Source organism: Mirounga angustirostris, unplaced genomic scaffold (assembly GCF_029215605.1).
Source record: "Mirounga angustirostris isolate CCGP_5_RB_7025 unplaced genomic scaffold, mMirAng1.0.hap1 SCAF_14, whole genome shotgun sequence".
In the NCBI taxonomy this organism is placed as follows: domain Eukaryota; kingdom Metazoa; phylum Chordata; class Mammalia; order Carnivora; family Phocidae; genus Mirounga; species Mirounga angustirostris.
Window position 1 is genome coordinate 64807436 of NW_026991722.1, and position 20452 is coordinate 64827887.

Below are 20452 nucleotides of genomic sequence, written 5' to 3' on the forward strand. Positions count from 1 at the left end.
CGACAGCAGAGGTCACGTGGTGGGGAAGCCGGATGCCGCCGCGCCTGCGCCGTGAGCTCCGGCGCTCGCAGGCCGGGTGCGGGAAGCCCGCGGGCAGCGCCGCCGCGCGCGCGATGATGGCGGCGGCCGCGGCCCGTGCAGGCAGCGGCGGCAGCAGCGGCGGCGGCGGCTCCGGCTCCGGCTCCGGCTCCAGCGCCTCGCGGGGCTTCTATTTCAACACGGTTTTGTCATTGGCCCGCTCCCTGGCCGTGCAGAGACCGGCATCTTTGGAGAAGGTAGCCTTGGCCTCTCGGGCCGCGGGCTGACAGGAGAAGGGGTATGGGGTGGCGAAGCGGGTAGGCGGGGCGGCGAGGGTCTGTGGGAGGCCGAGCGCGGCTCTCGAGCTGTCTGTGACAGGAGGGGGTACATGAGCGGCGGGAGCTGGCGGGGTGAGGAGGCCCATGGGCGGAGGGCGCTGGTGAAGAGAGGAGGGTCTTGGGGGTGGTGCGGTCAAGGAGTGGACAGGGCAGGTGGGGATTTTGCGGGTGGGTGGCGTGGGAGGGACGTGAGCTACAGGCCTGGGTTTGAGCCGAGGGGTACCTTGTTGACATCGCAAGGGCGGGGGCGGCAGGCAGGGAGAAGCAGCGGGAAGAGCGGAGGACCAGAGTCAAAACCTGGGGCTCTGCTCCCGACTTCCTCTGCTTTTTATTCCGTGACCTTGGAGACATGCTGTTCTCGTTAAATGGGGGTGCTTACCTACTTTGGCCGCTTCACATTGTTGTGAAGGGCAGATGAAATAGTACATCTGAAAGTGCTTTTTGAAGTGCAAATCCGCGCGTTGTTTTTCTGTGAATCTAGAGGGGGCGTTAGACTGGGTAAAAGATTGTGTTTTGAAGAAGGGACAGTGGCAGGGAATGGGGAATGAATGACAGTGGGCAGAGAATTATAGTATCATTATAGTATGTTAGCACAGAAGGGGTGATATTCTTTTCTTTTCCTTTCTTTCTTAGATTTATTTATTTGAGAGAGCGCGCGCGCACGTGCGTGTGCACGGTGGAGAGGGTCAGGGGAAGAAGGAGTCTTTTTTTTTTTTTTTTTAAGATTTTATTTATTTATTTGAGAGAGAGAGAATGACAGAGAGCACGAGAGGGAAGGGGATCAGAGGGAGAAGCAGACCCCCCGCTGAGCGGGGAGCCCGATGTGGGACTCGATCCCGGGACTCCAGGATCATGACCTGAGCTGAAGGCAGTCGTGTAACCAACTGAGCCACCCAGGCGCCCAGAAGGAGAGAGTCTTAAGCGGACTCCGGTGCTGGGCTGGATTTCACGACCCTGAGATCAGGCCTGGAGCTGAAACCAAGAGCCGGCTGCTCGATGGACTGTGCCACCCAGGCGCCCCAAGGATGAGATTCTTTTTTCATACAGTTTCTGGTGGGTGGAAAGAGATCTGTTGTCTAAGAGTAGGAGAAAAGTGGTGGAGACTGGAGACCTGTCTGCTGCAGTTGAGAGTAGTTTTATGGGGGCGCCTGGGTGGCTCAGATGGTTAAGCGTCTGCCTTCGGTTCCGGTCGTGATCCCAGAGTCCTAGGATCGAGCCCCGCGTAGGGCTCCCTGCTCGGTGGGGAGCCTCCTTCTCCTTCTCCCTCTGTTGCTACCCCACCTGTGTTCGCTCTCTCTATCAAATAAATAAATAAAATACTTTTTAAAAAAGAGAATTTTTGCGGCTCTGGTGAGGAGTGAGGCTGAAATGCTGTGTTAGACTCTCTGGCATAGTGTCCTTGGCTTTGTGGTTTCTTAAGTCTGATTTCTCACTTACCTGCAGGATGAGCAGGTCCTGGGAGATTGATGCCAACTTGACTTCTAATTGAAGGAGGAATTCAAAAGAAGGGAAAGTATATGAGTTCTAGAGATAGGAATACCTGAACTTAAATCCTGTATCATTTGCTTACATTAGTGTGACTCTGGGTAGGTCAGTTCTCCAGTCTGAACCTTTGCTTTCTCCTGCAAAATACAAGGACAGTACTTGTTAAGAGTATTATGAAGATCAACAAAATGACACATGAGTACCTAATGATTGAGAACTGTTATCATTGAATGAGCCTGACTAATGGACCATAGTGCTGGCTTATCAAATCAAATTCATGCCAGCTAGTCAGCACATTCTATTCTTAGTAGGAGGACTAAAAAGCATATCAGAAGTTTACTTGCTGGACTCAGAGAAGAGAGAAGAGATTGTAGGGAATTGGGTGAAGACAGTCCTGCAGCTCTAGCAGGGCACCCTTTCCCACTCAGTAACTCTGAGAAATGCACCTTAAGCTCAACTGGCCTTCTTCAGTCTTCTTCCATAATCACAAGAACATTCTGTAATTGCAACATTGTTAGCTTTGTATCTTATAGTAACTGCTTCAGTTGTCAAAATTAGGATCTGTTTTACAACTAATTAATACAGCTTTTAGGTTGGCAGCTTCCCAATACTATCTCTTAGTTTGGGAGATATTTCAGTTTCTTTGGCAACATTTACAAATCACTTTAGAAAAGAGTTAACAGAGCCAGCCTGAGTCTGCAATCTTCAGAAGGGATTGCCTGCAAGGTTGGTCCTTGGCTTACATCTGGGAACTTGACACTTGAACTGTTCCATTTTCTAATTGATAAGGGTGGTTCATTGTGCCTAGACTCTGAACAAACAATATGATTACCTGCTTTCCTCCTGGGAATCTGGAATTTTGATGGCTGCTAAGCAGACAGTGCCTTTGTCTATCAATAAAAACCTTGGATGCTATGTCTCTAATGGACTTCCCTAGGTACAAACATAGCATACATGTTACTACATTGTCTGCTGCTGTAGAGGGGAGCATGCTGGGTGTATACCTTCACAGGAGGGAGAGAACACAAGGAAGCCCAGGCACAGGTTTCTCCAGAGTCCACCTGTCTTTTTCTCTTGCTGATAAATTCACTGTAATACAATTTACTGTAATTTAGCTATGAGTACAACTATGTATGTGTGGGTAGTCTTGGGGACCCTGAAATAATTTCTTAAAGAAGGCTTTTGTAGGTGGCTGATTCCATCAGATATATGTGGATTCCTCTTATTCTCATTTGGGGTCTTGAGACTTCATTATGCTAGGGATCATTGCTACTATTTAGTCATATAATATATGGCTGCTTACTACATTCCACTACTTTAAAACAATTGGCAACAAGCCCTTAACATTCCTAGGGAAGTATTCTTGAGGTTCTTAAGAGTAAAGGAATTTCTGACTACCCACCAGGATAATGAAGGTGGGGACTTAAGTGGGGAGATGAGTGTTGAAAAACCTCTTTCTCATTTACTTGTTTCTGGTTTCTTTCTCCTTTTTTTCCAGAGAGAAGGCAGAGGACTGAGTGGGACTTGGTCCAGATAGGGTTGGGCTGAGGATAGCTCAGTTTTCTGAGCTAGACCTGCCATCTCAGCTCAGACATTGGTAACTCAGGCAGCCTTGACATGCTTTTATGGCACTTGGGGCACATTAACGACATAACTTTCCCTGTCTTTGTCTATCTACATGCCACAGTGGTGTTTCCTTACTCCACTCACATCCCAGGCTGTGAAACATAGCCTATTGCTACTAAGTAAATTTTATTTTTCCTTTAATTAATTCACTCTTTCATTCAGGAAACAGTTTTTGAGCACCTGCTGTTAATTAATACACACTAGGTAGGCCAGATCAATAAGAAACAGTGTTGGGGCGCCTGGGTGGCTCAGTCGTTAAGCGTCTGCCTTCAGCTCAGGTCATGATCCCGGGGTCCTGGGTTCGAGCCCCGCATCGGGCTCCCTGCTCGGCGGGAAGCCTGCTTCTCCCTCTCCCACTCCCCCTGCTGTGTTCTCTCTCTCGCTGTGTCTCTCTCTGTCAAATAAATAAATAAAATCTTTAAAAAAAAAAAAAAAAGAAACAGTGTTAGTGAGATTGCTCAGGTGATCAGCATCAAGTCAGACTTGCTGTAAGTACCCGATCTACTCTTATATCACAGGTCTGGTGACCAGACTCCTGCCATGTTCAGATAGTCAAACCCAAGACTCCTTGGTATCAATTCTCTGATCCATATCGGAGTTTTGACCTTTTCCTGCTGGGCTGTCCCTTAAGACTGGAACCACAGCCCTAAAGCCCACCCCCAGGATTGTGAGCCACCCAGAGGACATCGTCTGTGTTCCTCGAGATCACGTCTCACACAGCCCTCAGCCCTCTCCCTCTGGGAGAAAGGTGAGAGGAGAGAAATAGAGAAGAGAGCCCTGTCTACAGTGGAATCTCCATGTATGGTAGGCTTCCAGTCTCCCTCTCTCCAATTTCTTTCTGCCTACTAGTCTTGCTCTGCTCTCCTCCTTCTCATCTGTCTTCAGAATGTTACTGAGCCGCCCCTGTCAAGCTTCCTCCTGGATCTGCCTGGTTATACTCCTCTGTGTCTAGGATATTGGTGACCTCTTCCTGCCTTTCCTCGTCTGGCCTGTACCATACTAATGGACCCTGAACCCTGGGATATGGAGAGTTCCTGGCAGAGCTGAAAACTAGGGAAGCATTCCTTGCTCTCCCACCTCTCTTCCCACCCGCAGGAGGCTCTGATCAGAATCTTTTTCCATGTCCTAAAATATCCTCTCTTTTCTTCGGTTAGAATGCTAGAATCTTGAGGTGTCTTAGCTAACTCGATGTGGTGTTTAAATGGCACTGCAGCATTAGGGACATGCCAGAGCCTCCCTGGTGGACCGATGTGCTCCAGAAGATGAGCTGGTTAACTCTTATCTCTCATTGGAGGAACATCTGTTCTGATGCTCAGGGCAGTGGGCTTTCTGGAATTTATGGTTATCCACTCCTTTAGAGTGGTTTACCATGGAGTAAAAACCATGGTATTGGCATTTTTTTTCCCCAGCATGATGAAGCTGAAAATTTCCATCCTCACTCCCTTTCCTTTGTGAGGCCATGTTAAAAACAACCATCTATAGAGTAAGGGGAGAGAAAATTAGTGTCAGTAGAGGGAATTCATGATGCTAGAACCACTGTTGTTAAACCAGCTCTAAAATATTTTAAGAAGAAATTGGAAGAAGAAAAAATCTTTACTGTAATCATGCCACATTAACTGTATTAGGTTGCTAGGGCTGCCGTAACAAAGTACCACAACGACTTAAACAACAGAAATTTATTTTCTCATAGTTCTGGATGCTAAAAATCCAAGATGAAGGTGTCAGCAGTGCTAGTTTTTTTTGAAGCCTTTCTGTTCGGCTTGTAGATCGCTGTCTTCCTGTGTCTTCACATAGTCTTCTCTCTGTGCCTGTCTGTATCCTAATCTCTTGTTATAAAAACACTAGTCAGGGCTCCTGGGTGGCTCAGTGGTTAAGCGACTGCCTTCACCTCAGGTCATGATCCCAGGGTCCTGGGATCGAGTCCCACATCAGAATCCCTGCTCTGTGGTGAGCCTGCTTCTCCCTCTGCCTCTGCCTGCCACTCCCCCTGCTTGTGCTCTCTCTCTTTCTCTGTCAAATAGACAAATAAAATCTTAAAAAAAAAAAAGTTTAAAAAAACCAAAAAAACACTAGTCAGATTTATAGAACTGGCCCACCCTACTTACCTTGTGTTAACTTAAAAACCCTATATCCAAATACAGTCACATTCTGAGGTACCTGGGGATGAGGAGTTCAATATATGAATTTGGGGGGGAAATAATTCAGCCCCTAACACTTAATGCATTAGCATTTTAATTTCTTAGATCTCCTTTTTAGTCTTTAGCTATATTCACTTTCTTGCTTTTTTTCAAAAATAGCCCATATTTATTATGTTAATGGCTGCATGTCATATTTTGTATTGATAGATCATAATTAAGCATTTCTCTGTTTCGACTGTTTAGTTTTTCCCTTGTAAAACAGCATGTTTGTACATCTAGAATTTTGTCTTCTTCTAAATCACATCCTTCTGTTAAATGGTGGATGGGTCTTGATGTTTACTGCCCAGCTGTTTTCAAAGGACTGTACTTAGTTATGGTAGATAGTATCAGCAAGACACCTTGTGCATATTTATCTATAGTTTCACTGTTGTTGGATTTTATTTACTTTTTCCTGCTAACTCTGCAAGCGTAAAAGGGGACCTTATACTTTTGATTCTAAGATAATGATGTTTGACCATGGTTGGCTGTGTTAAATTATGAATTAAACAACCAAAAAACCTACAAGGCGGAAGTGGCCGTATGATACTGTGCTCTTGTTTTCTGCTATGTGGAAACTTGAATTCAGGTTTCTCTTCATATTTGCAGTACTGTTGCTTGGATACTGGCTTCTTGCTGTGTCTGCTCTCGGTATCTTTCTTTCAACAGTTGGCTCTACTAGGTGTGCACACAACTCTGACCCTCAACTAATTTACAGATAAGTAGAAGCAGTGATAGGCGGGGGACTGGCTGGCTATCTGTCCATAAAGGAAGTGGTATTGGACCATATGGCTTTTCAATAAAACTCCCCTGAGAAGATATTTAGCCATTTTGCACTCTGCTGCCGTAGGAATGGGAGGTACAGATAATTTTTTCTGCGGGCCCCAAACCTTTTCTCTGTGGCTCTTGACAGGTAGTGAAAAAGTAATAGAAAGTAAAAAAGTGAAACATGCTCTAAGAAAGTGAAGTATTGTGCGTACTTGCTGGGAGATTACTTTCAGCTGAGATTCTGAATAAGGAAGGCCTGGAAGTGATGGGGATGGACATTTGTAAATGCCAAGAGTGGTTGGCAAGGGAAGGTCATTTCAGATAGAGCAGAGAGCAAAAACACAGAGGAAAATGAGGAACAACAGTAATAGGGTTTGGCAGAAATACAGTATATTTAAAGGGAAGAGTGTAGGTGAGAGTGAGAAGAAAGCAGGTGGCCTCATATATAGTCCCAGGCTCAGAGTTTACGTTGAATTGATGAGACAGGAAAGAGCCCTTGAATATTTCAGGGCCATGAGTTATGTGCATTAATAAGATTATTATGGCCGCATTGTTTATCTCGATGCCCTTAAGGATTCTCAAAATTGATGTGTCACTAGCTGTTTGCTCCCCCAGAGGGCAGAAATGTTCTATTTCTGACTCCTTACTGCAGATTTTCTCTTCTGCTGTCTGTGTTTGCAGTTTGCACCTAGTGGAGATGTGGTTGCCTCCAATCTCATCCACCGGCAGCTATTCCCATCCTTGTTTAAATTGCTGAAATGTATCTGTGCACTTCATTTTCCTCATTATTTATATATTTGTTTTTGTATTTGCTTCATGCGTGTATCTGGCATTTTGGAAAAAGGCTTGGCCTTTTATGAACATTGCCAAGCTGGCCAGAACATTACTTTCGTTTATGTGTTAAGATACAGAGTTGAGGGGTGCCTGGGTGGCTCAGTTGGTTAAGCGACTGCCTTCGGCTCAGGTCATGATCCTGGAGTCCCAGGATCGAGTCCCGCATCGGGCTACCTGCTCAGCGGGGAGTCTGCTTCTCCCTCTCCCGCTCCCCCCTCTTGTACTCTCTCTCTCTCTCTCACTCTCTCTCTCAAATAAATAAATAAAATCTTAAAAAAAAAAAAGATATAGAGTTGAGGCAGAAATCCTCAAATCTTACTTGAATTTATTCACTTAGTTCTGAGAGGCTCTGTCTTTGCTGCTAAAGCTATTTTCTTTTCCTGGATATTTCTATGTGTAAAGCTGGCCTGGAAACCTGGATTCAGGGCCACCAAGGCTATCTGTACCGTTATAAAAGCAAACGAGGGTGACATTTGTTCATTAGTTCATTCATTAATATAATAAATCTGAGGGCTTACCGTGTGCCAGGCCTTGGAGGGGCCCATTAGAGGGATGAATGAGTAGACGTGGTCTTGCTATCATGGAATTGTCCTGGAGCTAGACAAGCATTAAGCAAAAAACTATAAGTAAATATGATTGAAAATGCTAACAAGTGCCAAGAAGCAAAAGTAAATGGTGTTGGTGAATGCATTCATAATGTTTTACTACCATCACCATCATCCATCTTCAGAACTCTTTCATCTTGTAAAACTGAAGCCCTAATTGCAATTGATTTTTGTATATTGATCTTGTATCCTGCAACCTTGCTGAACTCGTCTTTTTAGTTCTGATACTTTTTTAGGTTTTCTATATACAAGAGTATGTCATCTGCAAATAGTTTTACTTTTTCTTTTCCAAACCGAATGCTTTTTATTTCATTTTCTTGTCTCATCGTCCTGGCTAGAACCTCCAGAACAATACTGGATAGAAGTGGTGAGAGTGGGGGTGCCTGGGTGGCTCAGTCGTTGGGCGTCTGCCTTCAGCTCGGGTCGTGGTCCCGGGGTCCTGGGATCGAGCCCCGCGTCGGGCTCCCTGCTCCGCGGGAAGCCTGCTTCTCCCTCTCCCACTCCTCCTGCTTGTGTTCCCTCTCTCGCTGTGTCTCTCTCTGTCAAATAAATAAATTTTAAAAACCTAAAAAAAAAAAAAAAAAAAAGAAGTGGTGAGAGCAGACATCTTTGTTTTGTTCCTGATTGGGGGGGGAGGGGCAACTTTCAGCTTTTTACCAGTAAGTATGATGTTAGTTGTGAGTTTTTTATAGATGCCCTTTATCAAGTTGAGGAAGTTCCCTTCTATTTCTTTCTTTCTTTCTTTTAAGATTTTATTTATTTGAGAGAGAGAGAGAGAGCGCGCGCACTCGTGGGTAGGGGGGTAGAGGGAGAAGCGGACTCCCCACTAAGCAGGGACCCTGACGTGGGGCTTGATCCCAGGACACTGGGATCATGACCTGAGCCGAAGGCAGATGCTTAACCGACTGAGCCACCCAGGTGCATCCCCTCTTTTTTTTTAGAGGGGGGGTAGGGGCAGAGGGAGAGAGAGAGAGAAAATCCTAAGCAGACTCCACACCCAGTGTGGAGCCTGTCACGGGGTTCGATCTCACAATCCAGAGATTATCACCTAAGCTGCAGTCAAGAGTTGGACACTTAACTGGCTGAGCCACCCAGGCGCCCCCATTCCCTCCTATTTCTAGTTTGTTGAGTGTTTCTATCATGAAGCAGTGTGGAATTCTTTCAAATGCTTTTTCTGCATCTATTACAAAGCTAATTTTAAAACTTTGTTAGGGCAGATCTATATAATAGCTTTTGCTACAGGGATAGTTTAACTCCACTGCTAAGGTGGGGCCCCTTTGAGGTCTCTACTGAATGCTTTGAGGGCTTTCTGCTCTCGCTGGGAGTCACTCAGATGCCTCTCAGCTCTGTGTGAACTCTGGAGCCATTCTGCTCACAGTTCCCTGGTTGTTCTTTTCCAACTTCATAGACTATCACCTATACTGGTACATCTTAGTATTCATCAAAGACTGAGGGGAATTCTGTTATGATTTCTGGAGCTTTTTTTTTTGTTTAGCTCTCTCCTCTTCAGAATTTCCAGCTGCTTTTGACTTCCTGTCCTCTTATTTCTGTCTCCTCCACTTAGACCATCATGATCTGCTTGGAATGCCCTTTTCTGTTCTGTGGACTGAGATGTGTCTTCTGGCAGAAAACCGGGCAGTCATAGGGCTCACTTTGTTTCCTCTGTCTCTCAGGTATTATAGTCCTGTGCTACTTGTCTAGTGTATGAAATGAGTGGTTTCATGTATTTGTCCATTTTCCTAGTTGTTTTATGGCAGGAAGTTAAACCCCAGGTCCTGTTACTCTCTCATGACTATAGGTGGAAGTTTTTGGATCACAGGATTTTAGTGGTAGAGCAGACATTGCAAAAAGCTATCTGATGATCCTCTTATTATGTGAGAAAACTGAGGCTTGAGGGAGATGACTTGCTGATATTGGCATAGTTTTAAGACACTAGGAAGATTCTCTGGATTTCCAAATATACACACAGTTGGTGTTTTGTCCACATTTTACAGAAGGAAATACAAAGAGTTGTTCGGGTAGGTTCTGTCAGTTAATTTGGGTCACTTAGGTAAGAAGTGGCAGAGTTGAAGTGAAAATCACAACCTCCCAACTCTGTGCAGCTACGGGATCATTGCCTGTTGAAACAATGTATCAGGAATCAGAGACATTCGTTTGTCTGTGTTGTACCCTGCCAGGCACATGAGCAGGGCTCAAGAAACAGAGACTCATGCATTGTGTGTAAAGGCACACGTAGTGCTACCTGTGTTGGACGTTGCAGAAAGCCATGTTAACTGATCACACAGCCAATAGAGCGTCTTTAGTGAAACTCCCATTCAGGACTGCTTGTAGGAGTAGATGCTGTTGCACTTGCATCTGCAGCTCTCTGCGCACTTTGTCGCAGTCACCTTTGTTTATTGTGATAGCTCTGAGTCACTTAGAAAAGGTTAGCTTCTGTTCAGTGTTCTCCATGGGAGCGGTACATTTGAGAAAGACAAAAAATGGATTTAACAAAACACTGCCACAGATACTTAAAGCTTAATCTCTAGTTCTCAGGGAATTTTGTTTCTCCCGAAAAACTATTCCCAGAAGCTTCAGATAACAAAAGTTGTACTCTTAAAAAATTGTTTAATTAGCCAGCTTGTAATGCTATTATAGTAGCTTTATTTTGACCTACATACCTTACCCACCCCCACTGTTATGTATGACTTTTCATCTGCAGTTTTCTGCCCAGTCATCCAGACTTGTGAGGGCATCTTGTTTTCTTGGTTTGACATTTCCTTCCTTTGGCAGTCTAAATTCACCTCGTGGTCTCTCTCTCTCTTTTTTTTTTAAGTAGGCTCCACATTGGGGCTTGAACTCATGACCCTTAGATCAAGACCTGAGCTGAGATCAAGAGTTGGACGCTTAACCAACTGAGCCACCCAGGCGCCCTGGTCTCTCTCTTTTAATACTCTTGGGTTAAAATATTGTCAAGAGTTCTTAGCAAAGTCTAAGCAAGTTACCTTTGTTGCCTCTTTGTGGTCCATTGGCTTATTGACCTCCTCCAAGTGTTGCCCGGAGCCCCTCTGGATCCTTTTTTTTTTTTTTTTTAAAGATTTTATTTATTTATTTGACAGAGAAAAAGAGAGCACAAGCAGGGGGAGCATCAGGCAGAGGGAGAAGGAGAAGCAGGCTCTCTGCAGACATGGAACTCCATCCCAGGACCCTGGGATCATGACTTGACCTGAAGGCAGATGCTTAACTGACTGAGCCACCCAGGTGCCCCATAGATCCTTTTTATAAATGGGAGTAACCCTGGCCATCTCTGTCATATTTTGAGCTTAATGACCTTTTATAATGACAGGATCTACTCCTCTCTACCCCCTAAAAACAACGAACTTGTTAGTTTGTTGTAAAATTCTGGAAAAAAAATTAGTGTCTTTTTTTTTTTCATTTTTTAAATTATAGTGTTAATGCTTTATTCTGAATTAGGACTGTGACTTCTCTGGGTCTCAATCTTTTATCTTTAGAATGGGGATAATAAATAATATTACACTGTTGTAAGGATTAGGTGAGATCATACAAACCAGCACCTCGCATGTGATAAATGCTCAATAACTGTTAGCGCTTAGTATTTGGAGACTGGTGCCCACCAGAACTGGTTCTCCCTTATCTGATATGTGATGACTTCTATAGGACTTGGGTTCAAGCCTTCACTTTTTTTTTTTTTTTTTTTCTGCAAGAGTCCCAATTTCCAAGGGCATTTTGCATCAGAGCCTAGACCTGGTGCCAGGCTTTCAGGGGCCTTTCATCATTTGGTTTCTGACTTGTGTTCTTCACTAGTTGTGTCATTTTTATTGGTTGTATAACTCCAGCTATATCATAAGGATTGTGCGGGTGTGACTGTATTTATACATGACTTCATTTGATTATTCTTCAGTCTTCCATTCATTTGATGATGCAGCAAATATTTGTTCAGTGCCAGTTGCTTGCCAGCACTGTGCCCAGTACTGATTATATGACAAATGTCACAACATAGTTAAACCCTATAGTAGGAAGGCTAGGTTCTAGTGGTCCTCTTTCTTTTTTCTTTCCTCCTCATCCCATTAAATCCCTGTGACACCGGCCCCTTTAGTTCCACTAAATAGTTGATAAGTTTTTGGAACATATAGGGTACAGTGGATACAGGATGAGGGGGACACAGTCCTGTCTGCAGTGAGTGGAAGAAAAGTTTACAAGTAATTCCAAAATAAGATTTTCAAAAAGATAATTATCAAGTACGTTGTTCTTGGTGGGTTGTTGAGACGTGTGATGGGAGAGATCATAGCACATTGCTGAGGTCTAGAAAAGCTTTGAGAAGCGGGAGACAGTTGAGATGGATCTTGGAAAGATGGGTTGAATTTTTATAGGAGAGATAAGGCAGATTGAATGAAATGTCGGTGATGGGTGAAGACCATGGAAGAAGCCAGGCAGGGAGAAGTGAGCACTGTATTTGGGGCCTGGGTGTTCGGGGGAAGTTGGGAAGGACCTTCGTTGCCAGGTTGGGAGTGTGCATTGAATGTTCACGGGGATGGGGAGCCACTGGAGGTGTATGGGCCTGGAGTGGTGATACTGGAGTAGGGAGAGACAAAAGTCAGAGAGAGGGTCTAGTTAAGAGCCTGTTGTCTAAGATTGTACTTAACCTGTCTGGGCCTAGTTGCCTAACCTATTAAACAAGAATAAGATTACACACAATCTGCCTGAAAGGGGGCATTTGGCAGGTGAGTGTGCAACTTCTTCCACCTCTCCATCTCTGATCTGTGTACGTTTGGGAGATGTTAGGGGGCCTCAGGCAACTTCTTCCAGCTCTCCATCTCTGATTCTGTGTACATTTGGGAGATGTTAGAGGGCCTCAGGTCTGAAGCCCAGGTGAGCATCATTTCAGTCTAGTCGTCCAACTTGCATGGATTCTGGATATCTTTAGAGAAATTATACCAAGAAAAGCTCAGTGTTATATTCCATTTTTCCTGTGATTTTTTTTTTTGCTAATGAATAATTTAATAAGTTTGATTTTTATTTGCACAGTGCTGTGAAATATTTTCAAGACCATTTTGTGAAGTTAAACTTCATATGTCCGTGTCTCTTGTTTCAGGTGCTACCTGCTTCACTTTTTGCCATGCCTGTTGTCTTGCAGCTGCAGGTGTCTTTGTCAGGGCTGGAATAGCTGCATCTCTTGTTCCTTCAAAAGAGAAAAACTTTTCTACTTGGATTGAGACTCTCGGGGAAGTTATAGTTAAATAGGAGTTGTTTTGGGGCACCTGGGTGGCTCAGTCGGTTAAGCGTCTGCCTTCGGCTCAGGTCATGATCATAGGGCCCTGGGATTGAGCCCCACATCGGGTCCCTGCTCATCGGGGAATCTGCTTCTCCCTCTCCCTCTGCCTTCTCCCCTCTGCTCATGCTCTCTCTCTCTCTCTCAAATAAGAGATGATTCACTGATAGTAAGTTGGTGGATTAAAGAAGTTATAAGACCATTGTCTGTAGAAAACATGTTTAGCTTATTTGACCCAGATTTTCTTTCAGTTTTAAATATTTTTTTTTTAAAGATTTTATTTATTTGAGAGAGAGAGAATGAGAGAGAGCAAGCACATGAGAGGGGGGAGGGTCAGAGGGAGAAGCAGACTCCTCGATGAGCAGGGAGCCCGATGCAGGACTCGATCCAGGGACTCCAGGATCATGACCTGAGCCGAAGGTAGTCGCTTAACCAACTGAGCCACCCAGGCACCCTTCTTTCAGTTTTACATTACTTCTTCTTGGATTACCCAGATTCCATTCGTTGAAATTCTATACACTTTTCTCTTGTTTTCTGAGCTCTAAGAGTATAAATATTATCGTCCTTTTATTTTATTTATTTTTTTTAAAGATTTTATTTATTTATTTGACAGAGAGAGAGACAGCGAGAGAGGGAACACAAGCAGGGGGAGTGGGAGAGGAAGAAGCAGGCTTCCTGCTGAGCAGGGAGCCCGATGCCCCAGGCGCCCCTATTATCGTCCTTTTAAGAAGTTTGAAAGTAAGAAGTTTAAAAATCTTAAGACATTGGCGTGCCTGAGTGGCTCAGTCGGTTCAGTGTCTGACTCTTGGTTTTGGCTCAGGTCATGATCTTGGGGTCGTGGGATTAGGCTTCTCGCTGAGCTGGAAGTCCACTTGAGCTTCTTTCTGTTCTTCTCCTTCTGCCCCTCTCCGCTGCCTCTCTCTCTCAAAAAAAAAAAAAAAAAATTTTTTTTTTTTTTTTTTTTTTTTAATAAGGGCGCCTGGGTGGTTCAATCATTAAGCGTCTGCCTTTGGCTCAGGTCATGATCCCAGGGTGCTGGGATCGAGCCCCTCATCAGGCTCCCTGCTCAGCGGGAAGCCTACTTCTCCCTCTCCCATTCCCCCTGCTTGTGTTCCCTCTCTCGCTGTGTCTCTCTCTGTCAAATAAATAAAATCTTTTTTAAAAAATTTAAAAAATAAATAATAAATAAAATGCCAAAGTTGCCAAAGTTAATGGCAAAGTTGTTTCCACTATTTAAAAAAATTTCTTTTTCTAATACTGAAGTTAACAATGTTCCTTATGGAAAATACAGAAAAAAATAAAGAAGGAAATAAGTATTGCCTATAATCTGATTGGTAGTTTTTATATCTTGTTGGATAGGCAGTTCAGGTTTTGAGTTTTGTTTAATATTCTATGACTATTTGTATTTCCTATTGCAGCTGTAAGAAATTATCGCAAACTTAGTGGCTTAGAACAACACAAATTTATTGTTTTGCCATTCTATAGATTAGAAGCCCAACACTGGTCTCACTGGACTAAAATCAAGGTGATGGCAGGGCTATGTACCTTTCTTGAGACTCTAGAGGACAACTCATTTCCATGTCTCTTAGCTTCTAGAGACCCCTACATTCCTGGATCATGGCCCCTTCCTCCATCTTCAACACCAGCAATGTGGGGCCAAGCCCTCACATCCCATAATTCTCACCTCCTCTTTTGCCTCTCTCTTACCCTGATCTCACTGAAATAATCCAGAATAATCTCTTCAATTCAAGGTCCTTTTTTTTTTTTTAATTTAAAATTTTTTAAAGATTTTATTTATATATTTGAGAGAGAGAGACGGAGAGGCTTCCTTGGGGGAAGGCCGAGGCTTAACTGATTGAGCTACCCAGGCATCCCAAGGTCCTTTTAACCTATTTACCTCTGCAACCTATTTTTTTTTTTTTAAGATTTTATTCATTTATTTGACAGAGAGAGACAGTGAGAGAGGGAACACAAGCAGGGGGAGTGGGAGAGGGAGAAGCAGGCTTCCCACTGAGCAGGGAGCCTGATGTGGGGCTCGATCCCAGGACCCTGGGATCATGACCTGAGCCGAAGGCAGACGCTTAACGACTGAGCCACCCAGGTACCCCACCTCTGCAACCTATTTACATCCATTTGCTGTGCGAGGTTAACATATTCATAGGTTCCAAGAATTAGGACACAGACATTTCTGGGCATGGCATTGTTCTGCCTGCCACACCGATATGGTTCATGCATTCCTGAATTATTATATAGGTCTCTAAATTCTTTATTAGTTCTTTCTGGTATCGTTCCTTCACATTTTAAAACCATGTGCCCAGCTTTTAGAGTAATCTTAAATTGTAACAAATGATTTCTATTTAAATATTAATTAAGTGGGGGTGGGGAGGAAGGTTTGAAGTCAGTAGCCCAGAACCCCTCTGGGCATTTAAGATGGGGGGGGCAGGCAGTCCAGAGGAGACAATGATGGTAAAAACTGTGCTGCCTTCTGATGTCTTTACCAGGTAGGGTGACAGCTACATGAGCAGCAGGGTTTAATCATGTTCCTGATGCTGAATTCTTATCCTGGGATATTGCTAGAGCTCATGTCTATGCCCAGTCTGAGTATTAGTTTCCAGAGTATAATGCCTAAAAAACAAAGTACTCAGCAAACAGGAAATCAAACCCAACCCAGAACATCTGCCCTGTGAGGAGAAATCTAGTTCTTATGCTTGTTGTAAATGAAGAGACCTTGGGGTTTGCCTCTGCCCTCTGGGGCAAGTGCCAGGATGGGCTGGCAGCAGCCCTGAAACGGGAGGGTCTGGATTGAGAAGGAAGAGAGCTTATGTCTGGGCAAAAACTAAGAATAGATGGCAAGCCTGCATTCTGGGGGAGAATGAGTATGTCTTTTATGGTGCCTGTCCACAGTGTAGAAGATGGAGATACAAAGATAAGAGATGATTTGGGCCCCCGGGGAGCTTGCAGATTAGTGGAGAGAAGACAAATGCACTAATAACTGTCACATGAGTAATGGGGTAGATGTTGCTGATGACGTTACTGAAACGCATCAAATACATGAAGACAGTGGTTGTGTTTATTTATAGCCTGATTGTCTCTGGGCTAAATGTTCCTTTTTAACGGCTTCTTATATGGAATATTTCTTAGACCCCACGTCATCCTGCATGACCATCTTTGGATACTTTTAGAGTGGCAGAGAGGCAACTCAATCTTTCCCTCACTTCCACATGTTGTTCATCGTCAAGTCCCATAGTCTTCCTCCGAAACGTCCTGAGCTGGACTGTTTCTTTCTGCTTTGGTCATTACCATCTTTGCTACTGAAGCATCTCCTGACATTTCTGTGGTTTCACTCTTGTCCTCCCAAACCAGAAGATTCTTCTAAACCTCAGTTCTAAACTCGAGTTTTTGGGCCTCCAGTGTGCACCCCCTTGGCACTAGTTTACATTGCTATTAGAGCACAAGCCAGGTTCCCAGCCTCTACCTGCTCTTGGACTTCTGGGCATCCCCACTTTCTCTTTCCCATCATGCTCCCTCTCCAGTGGCCTCTGCCAGAATGCTTTTTCCTGATTTGTCCCTGCTGGTTCCTTCTTAATCAGATCTCAGTTTAATGGGCACCTTCTTAGAGAGGTCTTTCCTGATCACCCCATTAAAAATAGTCCTTCAGGCACTATTGCTGGGGAAATATAACTACAAACAAAATCTCCCAAGTGCTCTCCACAAAGGTAGTAGAGAAAGAAAACACTTTTATTATTGAATAGGCATTAAACCAGAACATGACGTGCATCACAGGCAATCCTCTAAGAGATTGTAAAGACAGAAAACAATCTCACCTTATTAGATAGCCAAGCAGATATAACTTGTTACGTACTTATTTTCAAAATAAATGATAACTAGTCCGTTAGTAAGAAGACTTTGTGTGTAGTGAGGTTGTGCCAATTTCGATGAGTTTCTGAGTCTCCATTCTATCTTGTAGCACATTAGCTTTGCCTGCCAGGTATGTGGCGTTGTATATTTCTGTGTGTTTGAGTAGGGTGTTGATAAAGTATTGCACAAGACAAAGTACATCGATTTTGACAGGGCTCCAGACTCCTCCCTCTGGTTCCATGTTGATTAATCAGCATTCTTTGGATCTCATTGACTCATACTGCTATAAATTCACCTTCTTTCGATTTCTTATGTACAGAAATGTTTCTTGAGAGGCTTTACTCTTTCTGTCAGGATGTGTGATTCACTGGTGGAAGTGTCTGGAGTCTATGAAATGATCACTGTATTGTGTTTGGCCTTCAGCTCTCTTTGTATTTTATTTTCCCCTCTGTGAAGTGAAGGAACACTGAAGAAAAGTGGGAATTTAGTATTTCTCTTCCTCTCTTGTTACTTTATGCTCTTTTAACTATTTAATCATAAAAGTATGGATTTTCCCCCATATGTATATATTTTTAACTTACTACATCTTTTTCCTGATTATGCAAGTAACATTTTCTTCTAGAACATATTTTGGCAAATATAAAAAAGCACAAAGAAATGTAAAACCTTGGGGCGCCTGGGTGGCTCAGTTGGTTGAGTGTCTGACTCTTGATCTCGGCTCAAGTCTTATCTCAGGGTTGTGAGTTCAAGCCCCACATTGGGCTCAAGCTTGGAGCCCACTAAAAAAAAAAAAAAGAAATGTAAAATCACTGGTCATTCTGCCTCTCCATAACTGTCAACATTTTGATATATTTTCTTCCAGTACTTTTTCTGTATATGATAAGATACAGATCATTCCTCACGTGAATTTACAGAACATTTAGAACATTGTTCATGTCTTTGCTTAGTCTTAGAAAAATACCATTTTTCATGTCTGTGTTATTAGGTCAGATTTTATGAAAGCATTGTTTTGGTAGGTCAAAAATTTGGTTGACTATCAGAGTTTCATATGGTTTAACCTAATGTTTCACCAAATGGTGAAATCATTTATTTTCCTAATGTTATTTAGATTGTTTCAGATTTTCAATTAATATACACAACACTGTGATGAAAGTCTTTTACATAGTCTTTGCCTTAAGATTTCTAATTCTTTACAATCATTCCTAAGAGGAAAATTACTGAGACAAAAAATATTACCTGTCTTCAAGTTAGAAGGTACTTCTCTTTCTGGCTTGTGTATTTGCCCTTTTAAAATCGGGTTTTCCTTTTATTTTTTTTTAAGATTTTATTTATTTATTTGACAGAGACATAGTGAGAGAGGGAACACAATTGGGGAGCGGGAGAGGGAGAAGCAGGCTTCCTGCTGAGCAGGGAGCCCGATGTGGGGCTTGATCCCAGGACCCTGGGACCATGACCAGAGCTGAAGGCAGACGCTTAATGACTGAGCCACCCAGGTGCCCAATCTGTTTTCTTTTTTAAAATTGCAATGGTAATTGATATTTTCAGGGCAAATCTCAAGCATTATACTCAATGTCCTTTGCCATTAAAACATCCCACCAGGATGCCTGGCTGGCTCAACTGGTTAAGCATCTGCCTTAGGCTCAGGTCATGATCCCGGAATTGAGTCCTGTGTCAGGCTTCCTGCTCAGTGGGGTGTCTGCTTCTCCTTCTCCCTCTGCCCCTTCCCCCTGCTCATGCTTGCTCTCTCTCAAATAAATAAAATCTTTTTTTTTTTTTAAGATTTTATTTATTTATTTGACACAGAGAGACACAGCGAGAGAGGGAACACAAGCAGGGAGAGTGGGAGAGGGAGAAGCAGGCTTCCTGGAGCAGGGAGCCCGATGCGGGGCTCGATCCCAGGACCCTGGGATTATGACCTGAGCTGAAGGCAGCCGCTTAACGACTGAGCCACCCAGGCGCCCCTCAAATAAATAAAATCTTAAAAAAACAAAACAAAAAAAATCCCACCAGACCGTATGAATGTCAGTGAGCAACTTCTCCTTGGGTCTCTTCACAGAACAGCAAGGTTGGGGCCTCCTGGTGTATCTGAATGCTCTGCTAAGAGGGTCTTGTGGCAGGGATTTTCAAGATTGGCATCACCTATTTTCCTATTCATAATAAATCTAGATTTTTAGTTCTTTTTTTTTTTTTTAAAGATTTTATTTATTTATTTGAGACAGAGAGAATGAGAGACAGCATGAGAGGGAGGAGGGTCAGAGGGAGAAGCAGACTCCCTGCCGAGCAGGGAGCCCGATGCGGGACTCGATCCAGGGACTCCAGGATCATGACCTGAGCTGAAGGCAGTTGCTTAACCAACTGAGCCACCCAGGCGCCCTAGATTTTTAGTCCTTTATGTCAGACATTTACCATTATTTTGTTTTGAAAAAATTCAAATTCTTCCATATATTCAGTAAATTGCTAACTTATTGCCCATTTGCTTCTGCTAGCCACTATTATGGCATATCCAGTAACAACCGATAATGTTTGTTGAGCATCTAGTATCTATTATGCGTAGTCCTAAGCGCTTTACACACATTTGATCTTTTAAAGAACCCTATGGGAAATTGTGACGGTAGGTGGGTTTGGGTAAACTGCTTCTGGGCACCACTGGGCAGTAGAGACCCATGACAGTTCTGACTCAGAATTGCAGACATTAGCTGTTGTGCTTTACCTCCTCCGTGTATGCATCATTTTAACTCTTGGTCCTGATTCCTCAGCGCATATATGTTTTGGGAGCATGTGTATGATCATTTCAGAAGCTAGAGATGATCTTTCTATGATTTTTGAATTGGAAAAAAATGTCTTATTGGTTATATAGACTCAATGGGATTTTATGCTACTGGTTTATGTCCTATATTCTGAATGTGGGTTTATATTTTTTTTAATCTATGGGGTTTTTTGTTGTTTTTGGTCTCATTTTCTAGGTCCAAAAGCTGCTTTGTATGTGCCCAGTAGACTTCCATGGGATCTTCCAATTGGATGAAAGACGAAGAGATGCGGTGATCGCATTGGGCATTTTTCTCATTGAATCTGATCTTCAGGTAAGTCTTTACTACATTAAAAGTGTTTTTGCAGTGTAAATGGGGGAGTGTAATTAGAATTTAAATTTGTACCTGCTTATATTTATCTAAAGCAGTACTAGAAGAATGCATATGAACCTAATAAAAGTGGTTAGTGATAGTGAGGCAGAGTGGGTAGAACAGGCAGGAGTAATTTAATTAGTTTAATTAACGTACACCCTCTTATTAAGAAATTTTGTTTTTCGAACTGTGTGAATAATTAAGTTGTTAAAGTGGTTTTTGATGGTTGTTACTGTGTTTTGTTTGGCCAGAAAGTTAATTAAAATGCTAAATGAAGTAATTGTGTGCCCTCCAGAGTAGACTTGATTTTCAATCTAAGGTCAAATGTTCGTTGGTCAGACTGAGTAACCATTTTTTT

The 20452-nt window shown here is 43.3% G+C and overlaps 1 protein-coding gene across 1 annotated transcript in view; it reads left to right on the forward strand.

Annotated features, from left to right (window-relative positions):
• The first annotated feature begins 47 nt into the window (after positions 1–47).
• Positions 48–20452, forward strand: part of PI4KA (phosphatidylinositol 4-kinase alpha) — a 123874-nt gene continuing 103469 nt past the window's right edge. Inside the window, exons 1-2 of the mRNA XM_045887179.3 lie at positions 48–275; positions 19939–20055. Coding sequence (XP_045743135.1) covers positions 114–275; positions 19939–20055 — 279 coding nt within the window. The 5' untranslated portion in view covers positions 48–113. The remainder of the gene's footprint in view (positions 276–19938; positions 20056–20452) is intronic.